At 40.9% G+C, this 19,419-nt stretch overlaps 1 protein-coding gene across 1 annotated transcript in view; it reads right to left on the bottom strand.

The window, feature by feature from the left end:
• Positions 1–19,419, bottom strand: part of PDHX (pyruvate dehydrogenase complex component X) — a 45,699-nt gene that overhangs the window by 1,663 nt on the left and 24,617 nt on the right. The window contains exons 6-10 of the mRNA XM_083435200.1: positions 18,856–19,027; positions 17,516–17,663; positions 9,605–9,663; positions 5,797–5,955; positions 2,871–2,935 (exon numbers count right to left, since the gene is read on the bottom strand). Coding sequence (XP_083291326.1) covers positions 2,871–2,935; positions 5,797–5,955; positions 9,605–9,663; positions 17,516–17,663; positions 18,856–19,027 — 603 coding nt within the window. The remainder of the gene's footprint in view (positions 1–2,870; positions 2,936–5,796; positions 5,956–9,604; positions 9,664–17,515; positions 17,664–18,855; positions 19,028–19,419) is intronic.

The following is a 19,419-nucleotide window of genomic DNA, read 5'->3' as shown; positions in this document are numbered from 1 at the left end:
GGATTTGTGACCATTCTGCTTATTTGCCTTTAGTAGCAGCAAAGCTCTGCTGGATGAAATACAATTGCCTTTGGTCTATTTTTTAGGAATCCTGCAACATGTTTAAGTTGTTACTTTGCTAACTATGCATTGGAATCTACTCTGGATCAACACTGAGTTGAATTTAAATGACAGTTTTTCGTGTTTTTTTGTTGTTTACTTCAGTCTGAAAACTATATACAGAGAGTCATACCCCCTCAAGTTTTTTCCCATCTCATCATTTGCCACCAGGCACCTTTCTCTCTCTTGCTCTCATTTGTCATCACTGGCTGAGATGGCAGTGTGCTGGGGCTGGTTTAAATTCAGCTAACTCAGTGGGGCGTACTTTGCAGCAGAAATGTGTAGGGTTGCACTGTTAGCTAAAAATAGGCCATGGAGTCGTGATAGTGGACTTTTGGAGGAAAGCTTTGTTCTACGGCATGGAGTCTCCTAAACAGATTCTGGAATAGGCATGGATGCAGAAAATAATACAACCAACCAATTTCCAACCAAACTTTGAACCTGTTCATCACTATTAACTACTGCAAATTCAGAATATTTAAGACTCTAGGATGTAACTACCTTCTTTGGCTTACTAGCGTTATGAGAAACATAGCAATAGATTCTTAAAAACACATTGGCTACAGTGTGATTTATCCTGTCTCTTCAGCTGAGGTAATGTCAGAATGAATCCAAGAGTAGAGAAAGCAACCTTGGCTGCTACACAGCAGTGGAAGTAATGCTAGGAACATCTGGTAAAGTGAGAAAAAGGTTTCCTGGCTGCTTATGCAGGTATTCAGTAACTCTGATTTAACACAACTTCTCCCTGCTAAATAAGAAGACTCTTCCCTGCCATAAATTGAACATGACAATTCTAGTGGGGGGCAGGGGTGGGAAACACTGTCACTGCCATTTCCTTTCACAATTTTGTAGAACATGGGATGGTCCTGGAAATTATAATAAAGTGTATCCTTTGTACCAAGCAGCTGTAATGGGGTTTCCATGCACCCTATATTCCTACCGTCTAGGATTTCTCACAAAGATCTTCAGAACAGAAAACAAGAAAGGGGAATGGAAGCCAACAGGAAATCAGCATTTACCCCTGAAGGTCCATCTAAACAGAAGGCTCTTTTTAGGTTATCATCTTTGCTCAGCATCATATATACAACTTCATTCTGGCCAATCTTAGCCTCTGGAAGTACAGAAGTCTGCTGTTGCTAGGCAAGAATGTTACAGAATAGGTCTCAGCCTTGCAGAATTCAAAGTGCAGATGGGCCAAGAGATTGGAAGCTGGGGTAACGTCAAGCATCCAAGGTGAAATTAATCAAAGCATAGGATACCATGGCGTATTAATATTGCCTCAATAACGCATCAGTTAAGGCTGTGGCCTCAGCAGCTGTAATTTCCTGGGGTTCTGAAACCCTTTACGCAGCATGCTACACCAACCCCCACCCCACAATTTTTTAAAAATTAAATATTAAACTCACTCTATTGCACTATTCAACTTGGGAATAAGCTAACAATGGACATTCCTCCTGGCCAACTCTAGGACACTCATTTAGATATGATGAAATTCTTAAATTTATGTGAAACATCTCTCAACATTGAAGCTTTTCCTGCCAACTAGGGTCTATATTCTTGCTCTGCTATGTCCCCATTAGCCTTTAAACAGTTTTAATGAAATACCTGTTTATGTTCAAGGAGTAATTTTCTAATCTGAAAACCCCTCACAAGAAAAGAAAAGGCGCTGTGTTTTACAGAACCATATCCCAATTAAACAAGGTATATTAGGGACGCGGGTGGCGCTGTGGGTAAAACCTCAGTGCCTAGGACTTGCCGATTGTATGGTCGGCGGTTCGAATCCCCGTGGCAGGGTGAGCTCCCATCGTTCGGTCCCAGCTCCTGCCCACCTAGCAGTTCAAAAGCACTCTTAAGTGCAAGTAGATAAATAGGTACCGCTTTATAGCGGGAAGGTAAACGGCGTTTCCGTGTGCTGCGCTGGTGCAGGTTCGCCAGAGCAGCTTCGTCACGCTGGCCACGTGACCCGGAAGTGTCTTCGGACGGTGCCGGCTCATGGCCTCTAGAGCGAAATGAGCACGCAACCCTAGAGTCGGACATGACTGGCCCGTACGGGCAGGGGTACCTTTACCTATTAGCTGGTACCTTCATTACTAGTGCATCCTAAACATTATTGGGAGTCACCAGTTGTTCATAATAAAGCTAGAGGTTTGCATTCAAGAAACAATTCTATAGAGATTACTCCTCTGACATGTTATGTATGAATTTTGATGACATTGATGGGGACCATTATCCAGAGTCTAGGAAAAACAACAGATTTATAGTGCAATATTGTCCATGACCAGCCACATGACCAGAGACTGGATTGTACTTAATATTTTTGAGTCAGTGGAATTGCGCTGCTCTCTCTGTATACTCTATGCTGCTAAGGGGAAGGGATGCAGCTCAGTGGCAGAATATCTGCTTTGAATTCAGGAAATCCCAGTTTCAAATCTCAGCATCTCCAGGTAGGCCTGGGAGTGTCTCCCGTGAGAAACTTGGAAGAGCTGCTGACAGTCATGCTTCCCGCAGCATGGAGTGAGGGTGAAATGAAAATCAGCAATGCATTCTGAACAAATATGAATGTTATGAGGGGAGTTAAGCTAAGCTCATGCAGTATGCCAGATGTGCTATTTGTAGGTACATCTGAACACAGTCTAAGATTACAAAAAGCTAGATAAACCAAGTTTAGTGCTTCACTTACAGACTAACAATGTTCTGGAGCACAAGTATTCAAGAGTACAACTTCATTCCACGCTACTAAATTTTTAGCAATTAAAATACATTTGAAATACCTAAAAGATCCTCCTTGGTATTCTTCTGGTAGCAATTTTCCATCTCTTGCTTTCTTTGCTAGAGCCTATGGAAATCAAATCCAAACATATGTTAGTAATTTAAGAATATCTTTTAGCAAAGTTAATTGTATTTGTGAAATAAATATGCTCTTAACATATTGTGCTTGTATAAATAGTTCAGTTTAATTAATATCAATAAATTCAAGCAGATGCTGTAATTTGTGTTAGCAAAACTATTAAATTTGTATATTCTGGGAATAGGCCTCCAAAGTAGGAATATACATTTGGAGGTAGCAGAGAAATTTCTGTGCTGATCCCTCAATTAGCTTTAGAATAGTCTCAGACAACATTTTCTGTTATGTGTAGCTTGTGTTAGTTATTCAACTGTCAGCACTGCCTTGCCTACAACCTATAGATGAAATAGTCTGATCTCATTGTAAGTAGCCATTAATTCTAACGCTGACAGGAAATTTCACCCAACTATTTTTCCAACCAAAAATGAGAGGAAAATGTAAGTCCTGTTATATGATTCACAGCTGATGGGTGGAGCTAACAAAGTGTCAAATCATTCCTTCTAGGAGGCAACAAGACTCATGAAAAATTACCATTTCCTATGATTTCATATGACATATTTGGATGCATGAGATATCTACACATGACATCACTGTCTGAAAGTGCATTTTTCAGAAACAAGATACGGACAATATACAATTGGAATGGAAATTTCAATTTTTCAGATTTATAGCAGTTAAAAAGTAATGGTGCAAAAAATGCATTTGAGAGACATGTGTCACTGAAAATTCCCCACAATTATGGGAAATATTTGTTTTTACTGCCTTGCCACCATGGCCATGGCAATTTCAATATAAAACATCAATGCACGCAGAGATTCAAAGATCACTTAGACCACTTACATAATCTATCTCAGTTTACTAAAGGAGAATGAAATAAAAGGTATCCAAGAGGTTGCCAGAGAGAGAGGAAGAAATTATAGAAAATTAAAATTGAGGAATATTCAGCTCAGCTGTGATAAAGATAACACTGTAAACTCAATTCACAGTGATATATGTAAGTCCTTACAGTCCAATACTGTGCTCAGCTATGCCAAAGCAATGTTACATCTGTTATAAGAATCCCAGTGCATTAGGGGACAGTTCTATTGACCAGACCTAGCCCTTCAATATATTCAGGTCATGACAATACTGACAATACTGAGAGGGATAATACATGCTTATGTTCAAAGCAAAAATATTAATCTTGACAAGCGTTTATAACTACAGTGCTGGTAATGCACCTTTTATTTGAAAATATCTGGCAGTAAAGAATGCCCCAGTAGCCTTAAGATGGGATTGGAATTCTGCTAAAGATATTAATAGCAAAGCTTATTGTTACAGATGGAAGTCTCAGATTTCCGAAATCCATCCATTATCTTTATGGAAATATATTGGCCTAGTAGATACTTGTAGATTAATACCTCTTACTATGAATGCCTACTTCCTGCTGCACATTAGAATTATGATAGACAAGTTGTTAGGTTTTACATAAACACAGGAGAAGAAATCTGCAATAGTTTCATTTAAGATTATGCTCCAGTGGCTCATTGTAGAACTAAAATATACTTTGTGAATTAAGATGATGACATGCATACAGTTTTACAGATGAGTACAACACTATCAAACATTTATCAAAGAAAAAACAAAGTAAAATCGCACAACCCTGTGGCAGGAAGCTAAGGAGTAAAGATCAACAAAATGAAATGGTCTACATTCCTTTCAGCAAAAACACAAAAACAAAAAGAACACTACAGATATGCATAGGTTTCTCTGGGTCTGTTTCTCTGGGTTAGAATTGCAGTCTTGGTTACTGAACTGAGATATGGATGACTATACTTGGCCTATATTGCATTGCCTAGTTGCTTATTGCTGGAGATAAAAATATATGTTTCCATTGAAATTTAAATGCGTCTCTGATGAAATTGCCTTCATTGATCATCCTTTCAGAATTACTGTAACAGTTACTATACCTGGCAAGCAGGAAAATAAAGAAAAGCACACTCTTCTTCCTAATTGATTTTTTAATTATTACTTACAACCCCATGGTGATTACTGGCAAAATAAAATCTTCCAAATCATTCCATTGTTGTGGTTTATAATACTTCAATAAGCAAAGAGTTGAGGACAGGCCTAAATGTGGGCAAGGATCAAGGTATTTTGCCTATTGTTTTTTTTCTAAAATACACAGACGTTTAAACCTCTCTCTCAAAGGGTAATGAAAACTTATTTGCGGAATGGTGTTGGCGGAGCCCATATCAATAGTTCTGGGTGATTTCAACATCCATACTGAGGTGGATTCTAGTGCACTAGCTAGGGTTTTAATGACCTCTGTGGCGATTCTAACTAATCTTAAGAAATCCTCCATTTTCCATACTGCCAGCTTTTGTGAAGTTGGTGCAGCACAGTGGCTAAAAGCCTGAAAGGCAAATCATAAAGAGTCCGATACAAATTTCACTATTCTGATGAACTCACTAGAATGGCCTAGGCGAGACTCGATCTCAGAGCATCAGGCTCCTGTATGCAGAATGGGATTAATAATGATGACCTACCGCAAGAAGAAAGGAACAGCATGTGCAGCCCCCAACTTCCACAAAAGAACTCAAAATTAGCCTCCCTCTGGGGAACTTTAAATAAATGTAGGCCAGAAACAAAATGTATTTGTTGATTTTAATTTCACTTAAAATCCCTGAATGCCTGCCAAAAGCAAAACACAGTAACTCCTGTGGAATGGGACTTCATCACAGATGTCTCATATCCAACAGAGAAGCAGCTTTAAAGCAGTGTGTTTTTTCCGAGGCACACTATGTCTTTGGTTGCACATCTAAATGCCATTATGCTCCGAAAGATTACCACCATGTATGTGGAATACCTACCTTTGCAGAAGCTGCAATTTCCTGAACTCCCTTGGCTGCAGCATCTTTTATGATTGGTGTAATGAGACCTCGGTCTGTTGCCACAGCGATAGAGATGTCTACAGATTGCTGCTGCCGGGGGCCCTCTCCATCCCAGGTCACATTCACATCTGGCATTTGCTGGAAGAAGGAAACAGAGGGAGGTGCAGCTGTTAAAAGAATAATGGCATAACCAATTACCAAGGAAAAGGAAAATCCTTTAGAATGTGTGGTGATGGAGGAATTCACATATGTGGAAAGGTTTGCCTTAAGCAAGACAAGGTTAATAATAACAAAAGATCTGCCATGTGAGTCTAAAAATAGACCTATCTTATTAGCTAGCATCCATGTATACCTACTTTGTCACAAGGCATGAATGTACAGTACACTGGAAATTGCACAGCTGCAGGCAGCCAAAAAATACATGGTTTCTGAACTGCTAGTGAATTATTAACAGACTCCAATCCCATCGGATATCAACCCTCAACTTGCAGATGCCTTGGAAACAAGAATTGTGACTGCTGCCCCAATCATAAGGAAGTACATATGGATTTTCTGTTGCCACTTGATTCATAGGAGAAAATACAAGTTCAATGTTAAAAAGAAGAAAAACTCACATCGACATATCCTTGTTAGCAGCATCTGCTCTAAATGTAAAACAAAATTTGACTAATTTGAAACTTGTTAATGTCAGAATTAAATTTCACATTTTAAAATTAGATTAAGGGGTGGTGTTTTTTTTGCTTTGGATACAAATGGATATTTTGTATGAGAATGTTCTCATTTCCCCCCACTCATGTTCCCATATTCATAGCTTCCATCAAGCTAATGTAACTAATTTATTTAAAACCTGTACATGATGAATTCTACTTGTGAAATTTTCCCAATGCTGGTCACACAAATGGACTGAGCAAGACATATGTGTGCCTAAAGCAGTAGATTGGAAAGGATTTCTACTTCCTAATTGTTTAACAAGAGCAAATCAAAAATATTTTTCCCACCAACAGCGGATTTTATGTACATGGAAGGAATATGAGCTCCGTTCAATTCTGATATTCAAATGCCTGAACTCAGAATACTTCAATTCTAGGCTCTGGTTGAAGGATCTGGGGCTTCTAGTAAAACACAAGGTAGATTCCCCAAGCCTACAGCCTGTTCATTCCTGGCTCATGTAATGTTTATATGTATCCCCAGTAGCTGCCATTTGCAAGTTTCCCTTTTCAGACACAAGTCACCACACATATGGAAACTTGCTTGAAAGAAGTGGAACACGACCCTTTGAAAAGTCTCCTAGGATTGAAGTTGGAACATTTAATAATAATAATAATAATAATAATAATAATAATATATTATTTCTACCCCACCATCTGGCTGGGTTTCCCTAGCCACTCTGCGAGGCTTCCAACTGAAGGTTAAAAATACATTAAAACATCAGTCATTAAAAACTTCCCTGAACAGGGCTGCCTTCAGATGTCTTCTAAATGTCATATAGTTGTTTATTTCCTTGACATCTGATGGGAGGGCGTTCCACAGGGCGGGGGCCACTACTGAGAAGGCCCTCTGCCTGCTTCCCTGTAACCTCACTTCTTGCAGGGAGGGAACTGCCAGAAGGCCCTTGGTGCCGGACCTCAGTGTCCAAGCTGAACGATGGGGGTGGAGATGCTCCTTCAGGTATACAGGACCGAGGCTGTTTAGGGTTTTAAAGGTCAGCCCCATCATCAACATCAATTAGCTTATTTTCTACTTCCCTGGATGAAAGGAAGACTCAGTTAATGACAAAAAGATCTCTCAATGTCATGGGCTAAGAAACTGAAACTGAATTTGGATAAAGCAGGCTATTGGTAGATGTCTTGCCTGGCGCCAGGTCTGAGGGGGATCCAGGCAAGGATGTTGATAATTGGTTCAACTGGAAGACAGGTGTTTGGCTGTTCTAGACAGTGCTGACAGATAAAGTTTCCAGTTGAGGAATATTTTTTATCTAGTTTAGCACCTGGATAAAAAAGGAAGCCAGTAATGCTTTCTACCATGAGCTGCTCTGTCTCAGAGGATCTGGACTTGGCTAGCACACTGCAGCCCTCAGCAAAGTCTCATTTGGATTACTGCAGGGCATCCTCTGTAGGGCTGCTGTTGGAGAGTTTAAAAGGCTGTACTAACATCATGCTAGTGACTGATTTATGGGCTAATGATGTAAAAAAGGTAAAAAGGTAAAGGACTTTTGGACGGTTAAGTCCTGCCAAAGGTGACTATGGGGTGTGGCGCTCATCTCGCTTCAGGCCGAGGGAGCCTGCGTTTGTCCACAGACAGCTTTCCGGGTCATGTAGTCAGCATGACTAAACCGCTTCTGGCACAATGGAACACTGTGACGGAAGCCAGAGAGCACGGAAACATTGTTTGCCTTCCCGCCACCTATTCATCTACTTGCACTGGTGTCTTTCGAACTGCTAGGTTGGCAGAAGCTGGGACAGAGCAATGGGAGCTCACCCCGTCATGGGGATTCGAACCGCCAATCTTCCAGTCGGCAAGCCCAAGAGGCTCAGTGGTTTAGACCACAACACCACCTGCTCCCCTACTGATGTACTGAACCATTAAGCTGTAAACCAGCATTACAACTTACTGCCTGAATCGTGGGTGTGAAGTGAGTTTATTGCATCAGCGATTGTCTCCTCAAAAGGCTTAACAACGCTGCGCAGAGTGGAGCACGCAGAGGAGTGTGTTGGACAGCTTGTGAGTTGGAAAAGATACTCACAAATATTCAACAGAAAGGCGCCTTCACTGACAATGCTTTCTGCATGAAGGCCAAATAAAACTAGCACATCTTTCTTACAAATTCAGTGAGCTGATAAAGATCAAGTGAACTGGAAATCCCAGAATAATGGGAAAATATTTTAGCTTCCTCTTAAGGAAGAAGATGCCCACATATGAGGAACATAATTTTAATTGAAGATGACACTCTCAAATCCTATCCAAGATAGCAGTCCCCACAGGATTTGCTTTGCATAGTGCTAGAACTGAAAAACAGAGCAGTAAGAAAATGTTGCATTTTATGCTGCTATGTAAACATAAACCTATGTTCAAACATATGGTACTTTTTTTGGCAGTTGCAGGTGGTGGGGTTGCATTTATTCATTCACAACCAGATACAATGATGAATTGGATGTGGGCTAAGATAATGAGGGTTAATCCAGATCAGACAGAGGTGCTGTTGGTCAGAAGAAGATCTGAATGGGGAGTGGGAATCTGTCCCATTTTGTTATTCATGGTAGTGCAGGCACCTGTACTAGTTGCCATACCAAACCATATTCAAGGCAAGATGTGCTTAAATTCTACGAGTTTGCTCCCAGTAGTGCTGTCTAATTGGTAACAAAGGTTTAAAGATGATCTTAATCCGAAGACTGGATAACCTTGAAACAATAGTAGTCCATGTGTGTAGAAGAATTTAGATCAGCCTTCCCCCACCTGGAAGCAAGGCCACTAGCCAAATTGGCTGGGATGGATAGGAGCTGTAGTCTAAAACATATGAAAGGTACCAGTTTGAGGGATGCTCTAGATGGTCTCTGGTATGGCAACAACACAGAAGCTGTAATCTCACCATTAAGAGAATGTCTATCTGAATGGTGACTAAGAAACTACTTCTGAAGCTAGCAGATATTCCAGAAGAACAGAGAAAGGGGAAACTGATTTTGAGCTCACTTCCAAGGCACCAAACCTTCAGTTAAGCCTAACTCAACACAGCACTTACCATTATTGAACACAGAAAATCTACAACTATAATTAAAGAATGGTTACTTACTTTCAGGGTAACTGCTGTTGCTTTGATAATAAAGTCATTCACTGACACTTTAATATCATCTGTATAAAAGAGAGCAAGAAATTAAGATACATAGTTTCAAGATAAACAGTCCACCTGCCCCAATTTGTACAATTAATATACTAATCATTAGCAGAAGAACAGAATGATCTCTTAGACAATCATGTAGTCAGAAACAGTTCTAATTACTTATCTTCATAGCAGGGGTGTTTTTATAGTACCATAAATCTGAAACTCAAAACATATTTCTGCTGTTGCTATAGGAAAACAGTGATTTAGAAATGATATGCTATTAACTGAGAGTATATAAAGCAGAATACTTGCATCCTCTAGAGTCTACCAGAATGGAAAGTCTTTTTTTTTTTTTTTAATGCATTCCACAATAATAATGTTTTCTTTTCTCCCATTCTTTTGCAGATAACAGCAAAGAACAAACAAGACCAACCCAGAAATCTGGATGCCTTTTTAAGAGGAGATGTAAATACAAGGGGAAAATGGAGAACAAGACAGGAGATGGAAAACCACTAGTCACCAAAACACCTCTACTCTGGTCCACCTATGAAGGAGAAAGGGGGGAAGGCTTATGCAAGACAAAATATGTAGAGATTTGCAATGATGACCAATTTGCAGAAGTACAGCTGGAATTTCCTCATCTCTACTCTACTATCATCTCTTCATCCTCATCCCTGAGCTAGGCAGCATCTTTATTGGGATTGACATTATTAGCATTTAAATCTCCAACTGCTCACAATACCAAAGTCGGTGTCAAGATAGGTGATGTTATTATCTTTTCACACAAGAAGTACAGCTCTTCTTGTCACACAGGGAAGCTTGCAAGAATACTGCAGCCACATAAGTTGAGTCAATTGAAGGAGCATTTTGCACTCAATCGGTATTCCGCCAGGGCAGGAGTATGTGCAAAAGACCCAGAGGTTCAGTCCTGCCCATGTTGTTTTGGTATTCACACATGGTCTCCAGCGGCAGCAAGCAATATCATGGGAAAAGGTGTTTCCACGTAGCTGGGTGTATGTGAAGGAGCCCTATTCAGTGCACTGGATTATACAATCAAAAAGATGGTAACTAGAGCTGTACATCCAAGTCGAGCAGGCAAGGTTTCCAACTGACTCATTGAAATGAAATGTTCATTGACCACGTAACTTGGAATACAAGAGTAGTGCTGAACTCGAAAATGGGGGAAAGATGCCAGTCATTCAGAATAAATACTGCTGTTATATCAAGCTTTCTGTAATCATTTACTGTAATCAAGTTAAAAATAAACATATTAAACCAGTAAGCTAAAGGCTTAAAGGTTACTTCATCAATGCAGGTAGTTTTGGAAAGCATTTTTAAATATTAAGGGTTGTACTCAACACTGTGTATGTGGAGCTCTATTTACACAATGGGACTACCCTTCATTTCCTTATGTGCCCCCTAAATATGTCTCTAGAGCAGATGTTGAGGGAGGGTGAAGGGCTACAAGGGAGAAGAATGGAGTAGGAGGAAGTTCAGTTGCCCAAGTGGAAGTCTGTTGTGCAAATGGGACGGCACAGCATTGGAAAGAACCCAAAGTGATATACTCATTATATGTTTTAGTCAAAAAATATAGCTCTTAAGGTATAACAACGTTCTGGATGAAAGTGGTAAGGGTTCTATACAACATAGAGGGTAGTATACGATGTAGAGCTAAGGCTAAGGTTCCATTAAGGGCAAGGGTTTTTCTTGTGTGATGGAACCTTCTCCTGCTCTCTCTCCTCGCCCCCACCGTGTGTCCCTTAAATCTGTTCTGGGGTTTGAGCATGGAGAAGATTTGAGCATGGTGTAGAATGCATAAGGGGTGAGGAGACTGAGGCAAGTCCTGTTGTACTAGCAGGAATCCTTTGGCTGGCATTTGCTAGTGCAACAATTTAGCTGAATACAGCTCATAGCACATAAATGATTTCATATACCTACCTACCAACCAAAACACAGTTGACGCGCAACTATTTTTTGGAAAGGCATAAAAGAACGAAACAGGTTAATAATTATATTTAATTGAAGGAATAATGTCATGCAGAGGAATAATGTCATGCGCAGATTTGCTAACCTGAATAAAGTCAAACATTTGTGGTAACAATACCAGCACAAAGTATTATCCATAATTTTATCACACATACACACAGACCAGTGAATGACAGCAATGTGTAAGTACCGTGGTACCTTGGGTTAAGTACTTAATTCGTTCCGGAGGTCCGTTCTTAACCTGAAGCTGTTCTTAACCTGAAGCACCACTTTAGCTAATGGGGCCTCCTGCTGCTGCCGCAACACTGGAACACGATTTCTGTTCTCATCCTGAAGCAAAGTTCTTAACCCGAGGTAATATTTCTGGGTTAGCGGAGTCTGTAACCTGAAGCATATGTAACTCGAGGTACCACTGTATTACACACTGGTTTACTGTGATGCAAAGTTCTACTGTATGTGTCTAAAAATACAACCAAATGAGAAAAACACAGAAAATAGAAATCTCATTGTTCAGTCTGATATTCTATGATGCATGAAATGGAATCATCAAAAGAATTATCTTGCATATCTGTTCAACTGCAAAAGCAAAACATGTCATTGTGTGATGTCCCTTGGGGACTTGTCCTGTTCAGATTACTGAGATGAAGGCACTGGCAAATCATGAAATTGCTTTAACAATAGAAGTAAAACAGGTAGGAACTCTGTTGCATAGCTGAAAATTCTAACGTATTTGATAAAGGTAAAAACAAACAAATTGTCCCCGATAACATGCCCTTGTCCTTTCTGGTTTGGATACCACAGGGCAGTTCCTTTATTGGTTCAGGTTCTATTTAGGTCTGCTTAGAAATTTTAATAAAAATGGGTATCTGAATTCTATTAGATCTGCACAAACTCAGGATTAATATTCAAAATTCCAAAGATATATGCATATATATAAAAGAACGCAGACTGCAGTTAGGACCACAACACTGTTATATATAATACCAGCAGCCAACAGAACTGTGGTAGAAAATGCTTCATTAGGTTACAGTGAACTTTATTATGTCTTAGGTTGCAATCCTATATACACACTAACCTTGCTTGGAGTTAAGTCCTACTGAACTCAAAAAAAGCTGACATGCACAGGGTTAGATTGTTAAAACATGTTTCAAAATGTATCTGGCCTTCTTTGTTTTGAGAGGAGCAGTTTGTTTAAATCAATAATGTGGAGCAAAAAATATATTTTTCTGAGAGCAGTGTAGAAAGTAAATAGGAAGATAGTCTTTAAACAAACAACAGAAAAGGGACACACAGTTGTTCTACAAAAATATAGCTGAGGAAGGTTCAAACCAGACAAAATTACTATGAACTTAACCCCCGATATATTAGGGGATGGGAGGAGAGAATTTGCAGAACCATAGAAGAATGTTACCACCAATTCATATTGACCTTATTTTTCCACTGACCCCATGCCTGTCTCAAGCTACATAATCATTTTTCCTATTTGTCCTAACAAAGTACCCTAGCAGTAAGAAAAAATAATATAAATACCATGCAATGTTCTTATTTAAGCCACAGAAATCTCTTGCTAGAGACCTGAAAGCTGGAAATCTCTTTTTCCCTTCCCCCAATTGTAATGCTGTCAAGCGTCTAATTAAGGGAGCTCAAAAACAAAACACAAACTTCAATAGAGTTAGTTTTATATTGGAAAACCAGAATCACCATATGAATAAACCGTACCTGTTTAGAATTCTAATGGAAGACTTTTGGCCTTCACATCGTCCAAGGCTGCTAATTAAAAAGGTAACCTTGAAATGCTTCAGCCAAAAGGCAAAGCCATTCATGTGAGGAAGCTTACAGTGGAACTTGTGGATTCTTGTTGCAGTTGGGAATATGGCCGTATCAAAGCAGTTTAACTCTTTGCAGAAGCAAAGCTTCCATTAAATCAAAATCCTTTGCCTGTGGCATGACATCCAGGTGACCCTGTTGGTCATCAAAACCAATTTAAGAATGATCAGTGCTAAATGCTAGATTGCAACACACACACACACACACACACACACACACACACGAGAAAGAGAAGCCGATTACCAAACTACAGCTAAGGTTCAGAAAACTGTAAAGTGCTGCAACGGCAAATTTTGTTCCATTAAAATGCACCAGGTTTTGGAGCACAAATGGACCGTCATCAGAGGGACTGCATATCTTGAACACGTAATTTTGAATTAGGACAGTCAAGGAATCCTGCCCCCCTCCCCCAAGTATAGTCACTGCTGAAGAGACATTCATTATATGAAAGACATCAGACTGCTTCTGAATACCTTTTATCTCCTTTGTGCTAGGCTCACTTTGGAAGTTTCCTTTTGCTACACTTTCTACTAGGCTGTCTTCTCTCCCACCACCCAAGCTGTCTACATTTATGAAACCGAGCTAATTATTAGACACAAATATAGCCTTTGCTATCATGTGCTATCATGTGTACTATTTAGCATTTCTGGTTTAAAGTCTTTTGTACAATCGTGTCAGCAGCACTGATCTAAATTATCAGTTTCCCTTTTTAAGGGAGACTGAATGCCTAGCAAAAATCTGCTGCCATTCTGCAGCCTAATGCAATATCTGTAGACTCTGGAGAATAAAATCTTTTTTGGATTTTCCTGGTCTCAACCCTCCTCCTCAGCCACCAGGGTTCCTCTTGTCTGCTTTCCCTCCCCAACTAATCTGTTCCCTGCCTGAAAGGGGCATGACCCCCCAGGGAAGGACCAACGGAGGGCAGTTGCCTCTCTCTCCACCTACACAAAATTTCTGTGCTAGACTTCTCCTTGGAGAAGGCAGGCAGAGAAACTCACTTTTTAGGATGTTCTCCCTCCCAGGCTCAGAGGTACTTGCTGGGTGTCTGAGCACAACCAGTTGAGCCTGGGGAGATCTAAGAGAAGCTTTAGGGAAGTCATCAGTCAGTCCCAAGAGTCATCTCAATGAAAACCATCCACAGAGGGACTCTGCTGGCAGAGGGATGAAGGAATAGGGGACAGCCTCTTTCCTCTCAAGTTTCATGCTAGGTCTCTGAAATGCAGAGGTCAAGGGAAAATGTCTTGCTGTGTTATTTACATCAATATCATCATTTAACATATTAATCGCTGAACATAATGAAGTCTCCTTCGTGTAAAATAGTATTAAAAATACACAAAATTGTTAAAAAGAACGCCCCCCGCCAAAAAAATTCACTCCAATTTTTGCAGCTGGGAAGGAGTGGGGGGAGGAACAAACCGCAACTCACAACTGTTCAGCTGAAGGGACAGGAAGAGGCTGGCTCTGTTTCTAAACCTGCCAGCTGCTCCAAGCTGAGGGAACCCCCATGTCTTGCCTTCTGTTCTGAACTGAGAGGCAGAACCTTGCTATGCTTGTGCAGGCTCCTGCCAAGCTTTGTGTATGGAGCAAGAGTGGGTTTCTCCAGGGCTTTTTTCCAGTTGGAACTCAATTCTGGCACCTCTCAGGTGGGCGCCATTATGAAAGAACAAGGGGAGGCATTCATGGTGAGTTCCAGCTCCTCTTTTTCTAGAAAAATAGCACCATCTGCACTGTAGCTCCAGATCTGGAGGAAATCTCAGGTGCATCTCACTCACCAGAGCCTGGCTCCTCCACTTGATGATGAGGACTGGTGAAATTGATCAAGTCATGCCTCCTAAGACACAGCATCTTCATGGGAACTAACCTTGTGAAATATTCGCAGATCTTCCTCAAGAAACTAATCCTTTATCTCCCTCAGATTTTACCTATTTTACATATTCTTCCCAATCTGGACTCCTATTAAGTGGGCACAAAGATTGCTTATTTCAACAATATTTTTCTGTCTTGACCTCTCTCTCTCTCTCTCTCTCTCTCTCACACACACACACACACACATGCCATCTTCAGCAGTTGTACCCATCGTCTGTTACACTTTATCGAATGAGACCCATTCAGCTTCAGACAGTTGTTCACGTGTGCATATTTGTCTAACAAGAGGTGTTTTAGCCTATCTGTATCCTTAGAGAAAATTTTTAAATACACCCCCCTCAAAAAACAACAACAACCACCTACTGCTGTCTCCCAGATAATCCTGGCTTTTCACCTTTTATAAGAAACAAATTCTCTCATGGCCAGTGGTGGGCAGGGCGAAATGAAAAGTGGGCATGGTCAAAGTGGGCATGGCTAGAGCTGAGAGTGGATGGGCTGCTCCAAACACTGATAGCTCATGCTCTCAGTCTCTCATTCTAGCCTTTCCCCTTCAGCACAGCAATTAGGCTTCAAAAAAGCCTTGCATTGGAGAGGTGCATGGGTTTATGGGTGAGTGAGCCTGTGGGCCAGAGCGCTGTGAACCCCATCCAGCCCACAGAGCAGCAATTTCCCCATCCCTGTTCCACAGCATGTACTCATTTTGTAAATGTTTTAATTTATGTATAAAAAGTGAACCAACAATTTTGAAGCGCCAATACCTTTTTAAACAGGGCATTTTAAATTATACCCCCAATCAGGGAAGCAATTTCATTCTCTGTGTTTAAAGCATTAAGTAATAGAGAGGCAGCACTCTCAATTTCAACGGAAAATCGTTACAGCCGAAACAGAATTAAGAAATCAAGGCAGCTTAAATGGAAATATGGGGAAAGCAAAATTGCTTAAATCAATTTGGTGATTTGCAGTGTGATGGCACGGGCTAAAGCCTGGACCGTGAGAAGGAGAGGAGGCAAGCAAACCTGCCAAAACAACCATTCTTTTTTGTTAGCTTCATCACTGCCCCCAAGTGGATATATCTTTTTTCTTCTGGCTGCCTCCTCTCAACAGCCCTTTAATCTCTTGGACTTTTAACCCGCCTAACCTACTCCCTGGACTGAGGAGAGTGGTGTGGCATTTAGGTGTGGGGTGAATAAACAAGGCCCAAGAACATTTTTTCCCCAAAACATGTCATGCTTTCAATTAAGGTTTTAGTGAGACAACAAGTTAACAGTTTTTGTTTATTTTAGGGGGGAAACCCTTGGTTTACAGAGTGAGTAATTACTCATAAGAACAAATCAATAGAGAAATATGTACCTAGTTAGACCATTTCCCGAACCAAGTCAATAAGTCAACATTTGCGCCTCTCAGTTCAGCTTCTAGGTCCCTTTCTGGCCTCTCTGATGAAGTGCCCAACTGTGCTTTTTCCACAGCCCTTTCTTCTCCCTCTCTTCAATTGTCATGGCTCTGACGCATCAAGTCAACTACAGTGGTACCTCGGGTTAAGTACTTAATTCGTTCTGGAGGTCCGTTCTTAACCTGAAACTGTTCTTAACCTGAAGCACCACTTTAGCTAATGGGGCCTCCTCCTGCTGCCGCGCCGCCAGAGCCCGATTTCTGTTCTTATCCTGAAGCAAGGTTCTTAACCTGAAGCACTATTTCTGGGTTAGTGGAGTGTGTAACCTGAAGCGTATGTAACCTGAAGCGTATGTAACCCAAGGTACCACTGTACCTTATTTTCTCGCTTGACTCCAAAGCTAATTAGAAAGAGTGTGTTTCCCCTTCATTGCTAGGCTTGTTTGTTTACTTAAAACACTTCTTACCCACTTTTAATTACTGTATAATCCCGAAGAACGGTAAAATGGAAAGCAACAACACATAACACATCACAGTAACAACCCTAATTAAATTTCCTGTGCAGGAGAACCTCAGCAAAAAGTAACAATTTTGTAAGAGGCAAACAAAACACGAAGGAGTGAACAGTTTCATTCCTTCACGTGCAGGATAGTTTAATTTATTACCAGCAATGCTTAGCTGGATCGCTGAATATATAAATCCTAACCATCCATGACAAAGTATGCAGAATTGCTGACCAAATAGTAGATCAGGATAGATCAGCAAACGGAGCATATTATATGAAACAAAAATTTATAAATAGTAATAGTTCACCTTTTGCCAGCTCTTGCCTTAGTTTCATAACAGCACCAAGGTCACAATCAGCAGTTGCATATGCATGAGGTATGGTGGTTTTAGATTCTGTTAGCCTCTGAGCAATAACTCTTCTAATATTGCTAGCAGGGACTTCAGTGAATGTGCCCTGTAATACAAATAATAAAAAAAACACATTGCACATACTACATTAAAGGAAGACAAGTTCAATGAAATATGCTAATAGCAATAAATCACAAAGTTTGAATTTCAAAACAACATTGATGGTGAAAGCTGGAATGATGCGATCCACCCAGAACCATCTCTGCCACAAGGAAAGTTTTCAAATGACCTCTCATCTTTTTGAACTCATTACACACTTTTTTATTTTTATACTGTTGACACAAGTGATAGATGCATTTAACTTGAAGGTGTGCTCCTGGCCAGTTCATTTGTTCCCTACAAAAATGAAGAAAAAGCCTCAACAAGTTTGTATATCTCCCACAAGTCTTTTTTGTGTGTCCAATTAAAAAAGAGCACCTGTGTCTTCTCAGATAGCCCTGTATATTTTCTGGAGTTTCCATGATAGGGAAGCGATGGGAGAGCCGGGAGGCTCTTTTTAAATTCCCACCAACCCAAGAAAAGGAGGGGAAGGAAGGAAAAAAATGCAGCAGGACCACAGAACTGAAGAGTTGGAAGGGACCCCGAGGGTCACTTAGTCCAACCCAACGCAATGCAGAAAACTCAATCTAAGTAGATCCTAAGAAATGCATCCTTTAAAGATCCTTTAAAATGGGGGGTGGGGTGGGGATCCTGCCCACCTTATAAGCTTAACTAATGTAATTTCGACAGTGCTATGGGACCCCTGTTCATTTGGGGACACTTGCACATGCTTATCCATGTCCCTGTGGTGGACATATGCAAAATGTTCTGTCTTCTTTCAGCTGGGATGTGACAGATTCTAGAATTCGCTCCCTTCTTCTTCCTTGGCATCTCTCGAGTCCCATCTGTATGCAGTGGCGTAGCGTGGGTTGTCAGCACCCGGGGCAAGGCAAGTAATTTGCGCCCCCTAACCCGTGGATTTGCGCCCCCTAACCCTAAGCCCCAGATGTTGCACCCGGTGCGGCCGGCCCCCCCCTGCACCCCCACGCTACGCCACTGTCTGTATGTGACTATGACAGAGATAGCCCTGTATCTATCTATTCCCCCGACCAGCTATTTGAAAGAGATACTGTGATCTGAATATGAAGATCCCCCTTGGTTACTACAAAGCTTCCTCTTCTTTTAACCCACATTACCGTGTTTCGTTTTGACCTGTCTGAAAATTCAAGGGGGGAAGGCAATTCTGCCATAGTTATTACCACGGAAGCAGGTCGACCTGGCACAGAAACAGGTGGAGCCAGAGGACGAGAAGCAGGAAGAGGTGTTGTTGCTGAAGGCACTCCAGGTTGTTGTGCAGGGAGTGAAGAAACCACTGGCTTTGCTGCTACAGGTTTCCCTTTCTGCTTCTGCTCTAAAAGCTTGAGGGCATCCCTGTTGTTTAAACGACAAATGCAGACACACTTTAGAATACAGTAAAAGCAGAAATGCAAAACAACCCACACCCCCGAATTAAAAACTAAATCTCTAGTGCTAATGAGGATTGCTGTGAACCCCAACAACTGTTTGAAATATTTGTAAAGTTCTTTTCTTCAAACCAGAGCCACTTCCTGCTCCAAGTAATCCTCAACAATTATGGAAACAGTGGTTCACTAATATGACAAGTTGTGGTATGGGGAGTGGGGGGGAAAGAGCTTTTATCATCTTTCTTCCGCTAAGGCTACCTTTCAATTTTCTTTTTGCCCTCGAGATATATATTTCGGACAAACCACATCCCATAGTGGGATGGGAATTTAATCCACGACAACTTCATCACCTTTGAAATC

This window comes from Podarcis tiliguerta, assembly GCF_965153285.1.
Source record: "Podarcis tiliguerta genome assembly, chromosome: 1".
NCBI lineage: Eukaryota > Metazoa > Chordata > Lepidosauria > Squamata > Lacertidae > Podarcis > Podarcis tiliguerta.
Note: the sequence above shows the minus strand (reverse complement) of the source record. Positions and strands in the feature narration are given on the sequence as shown.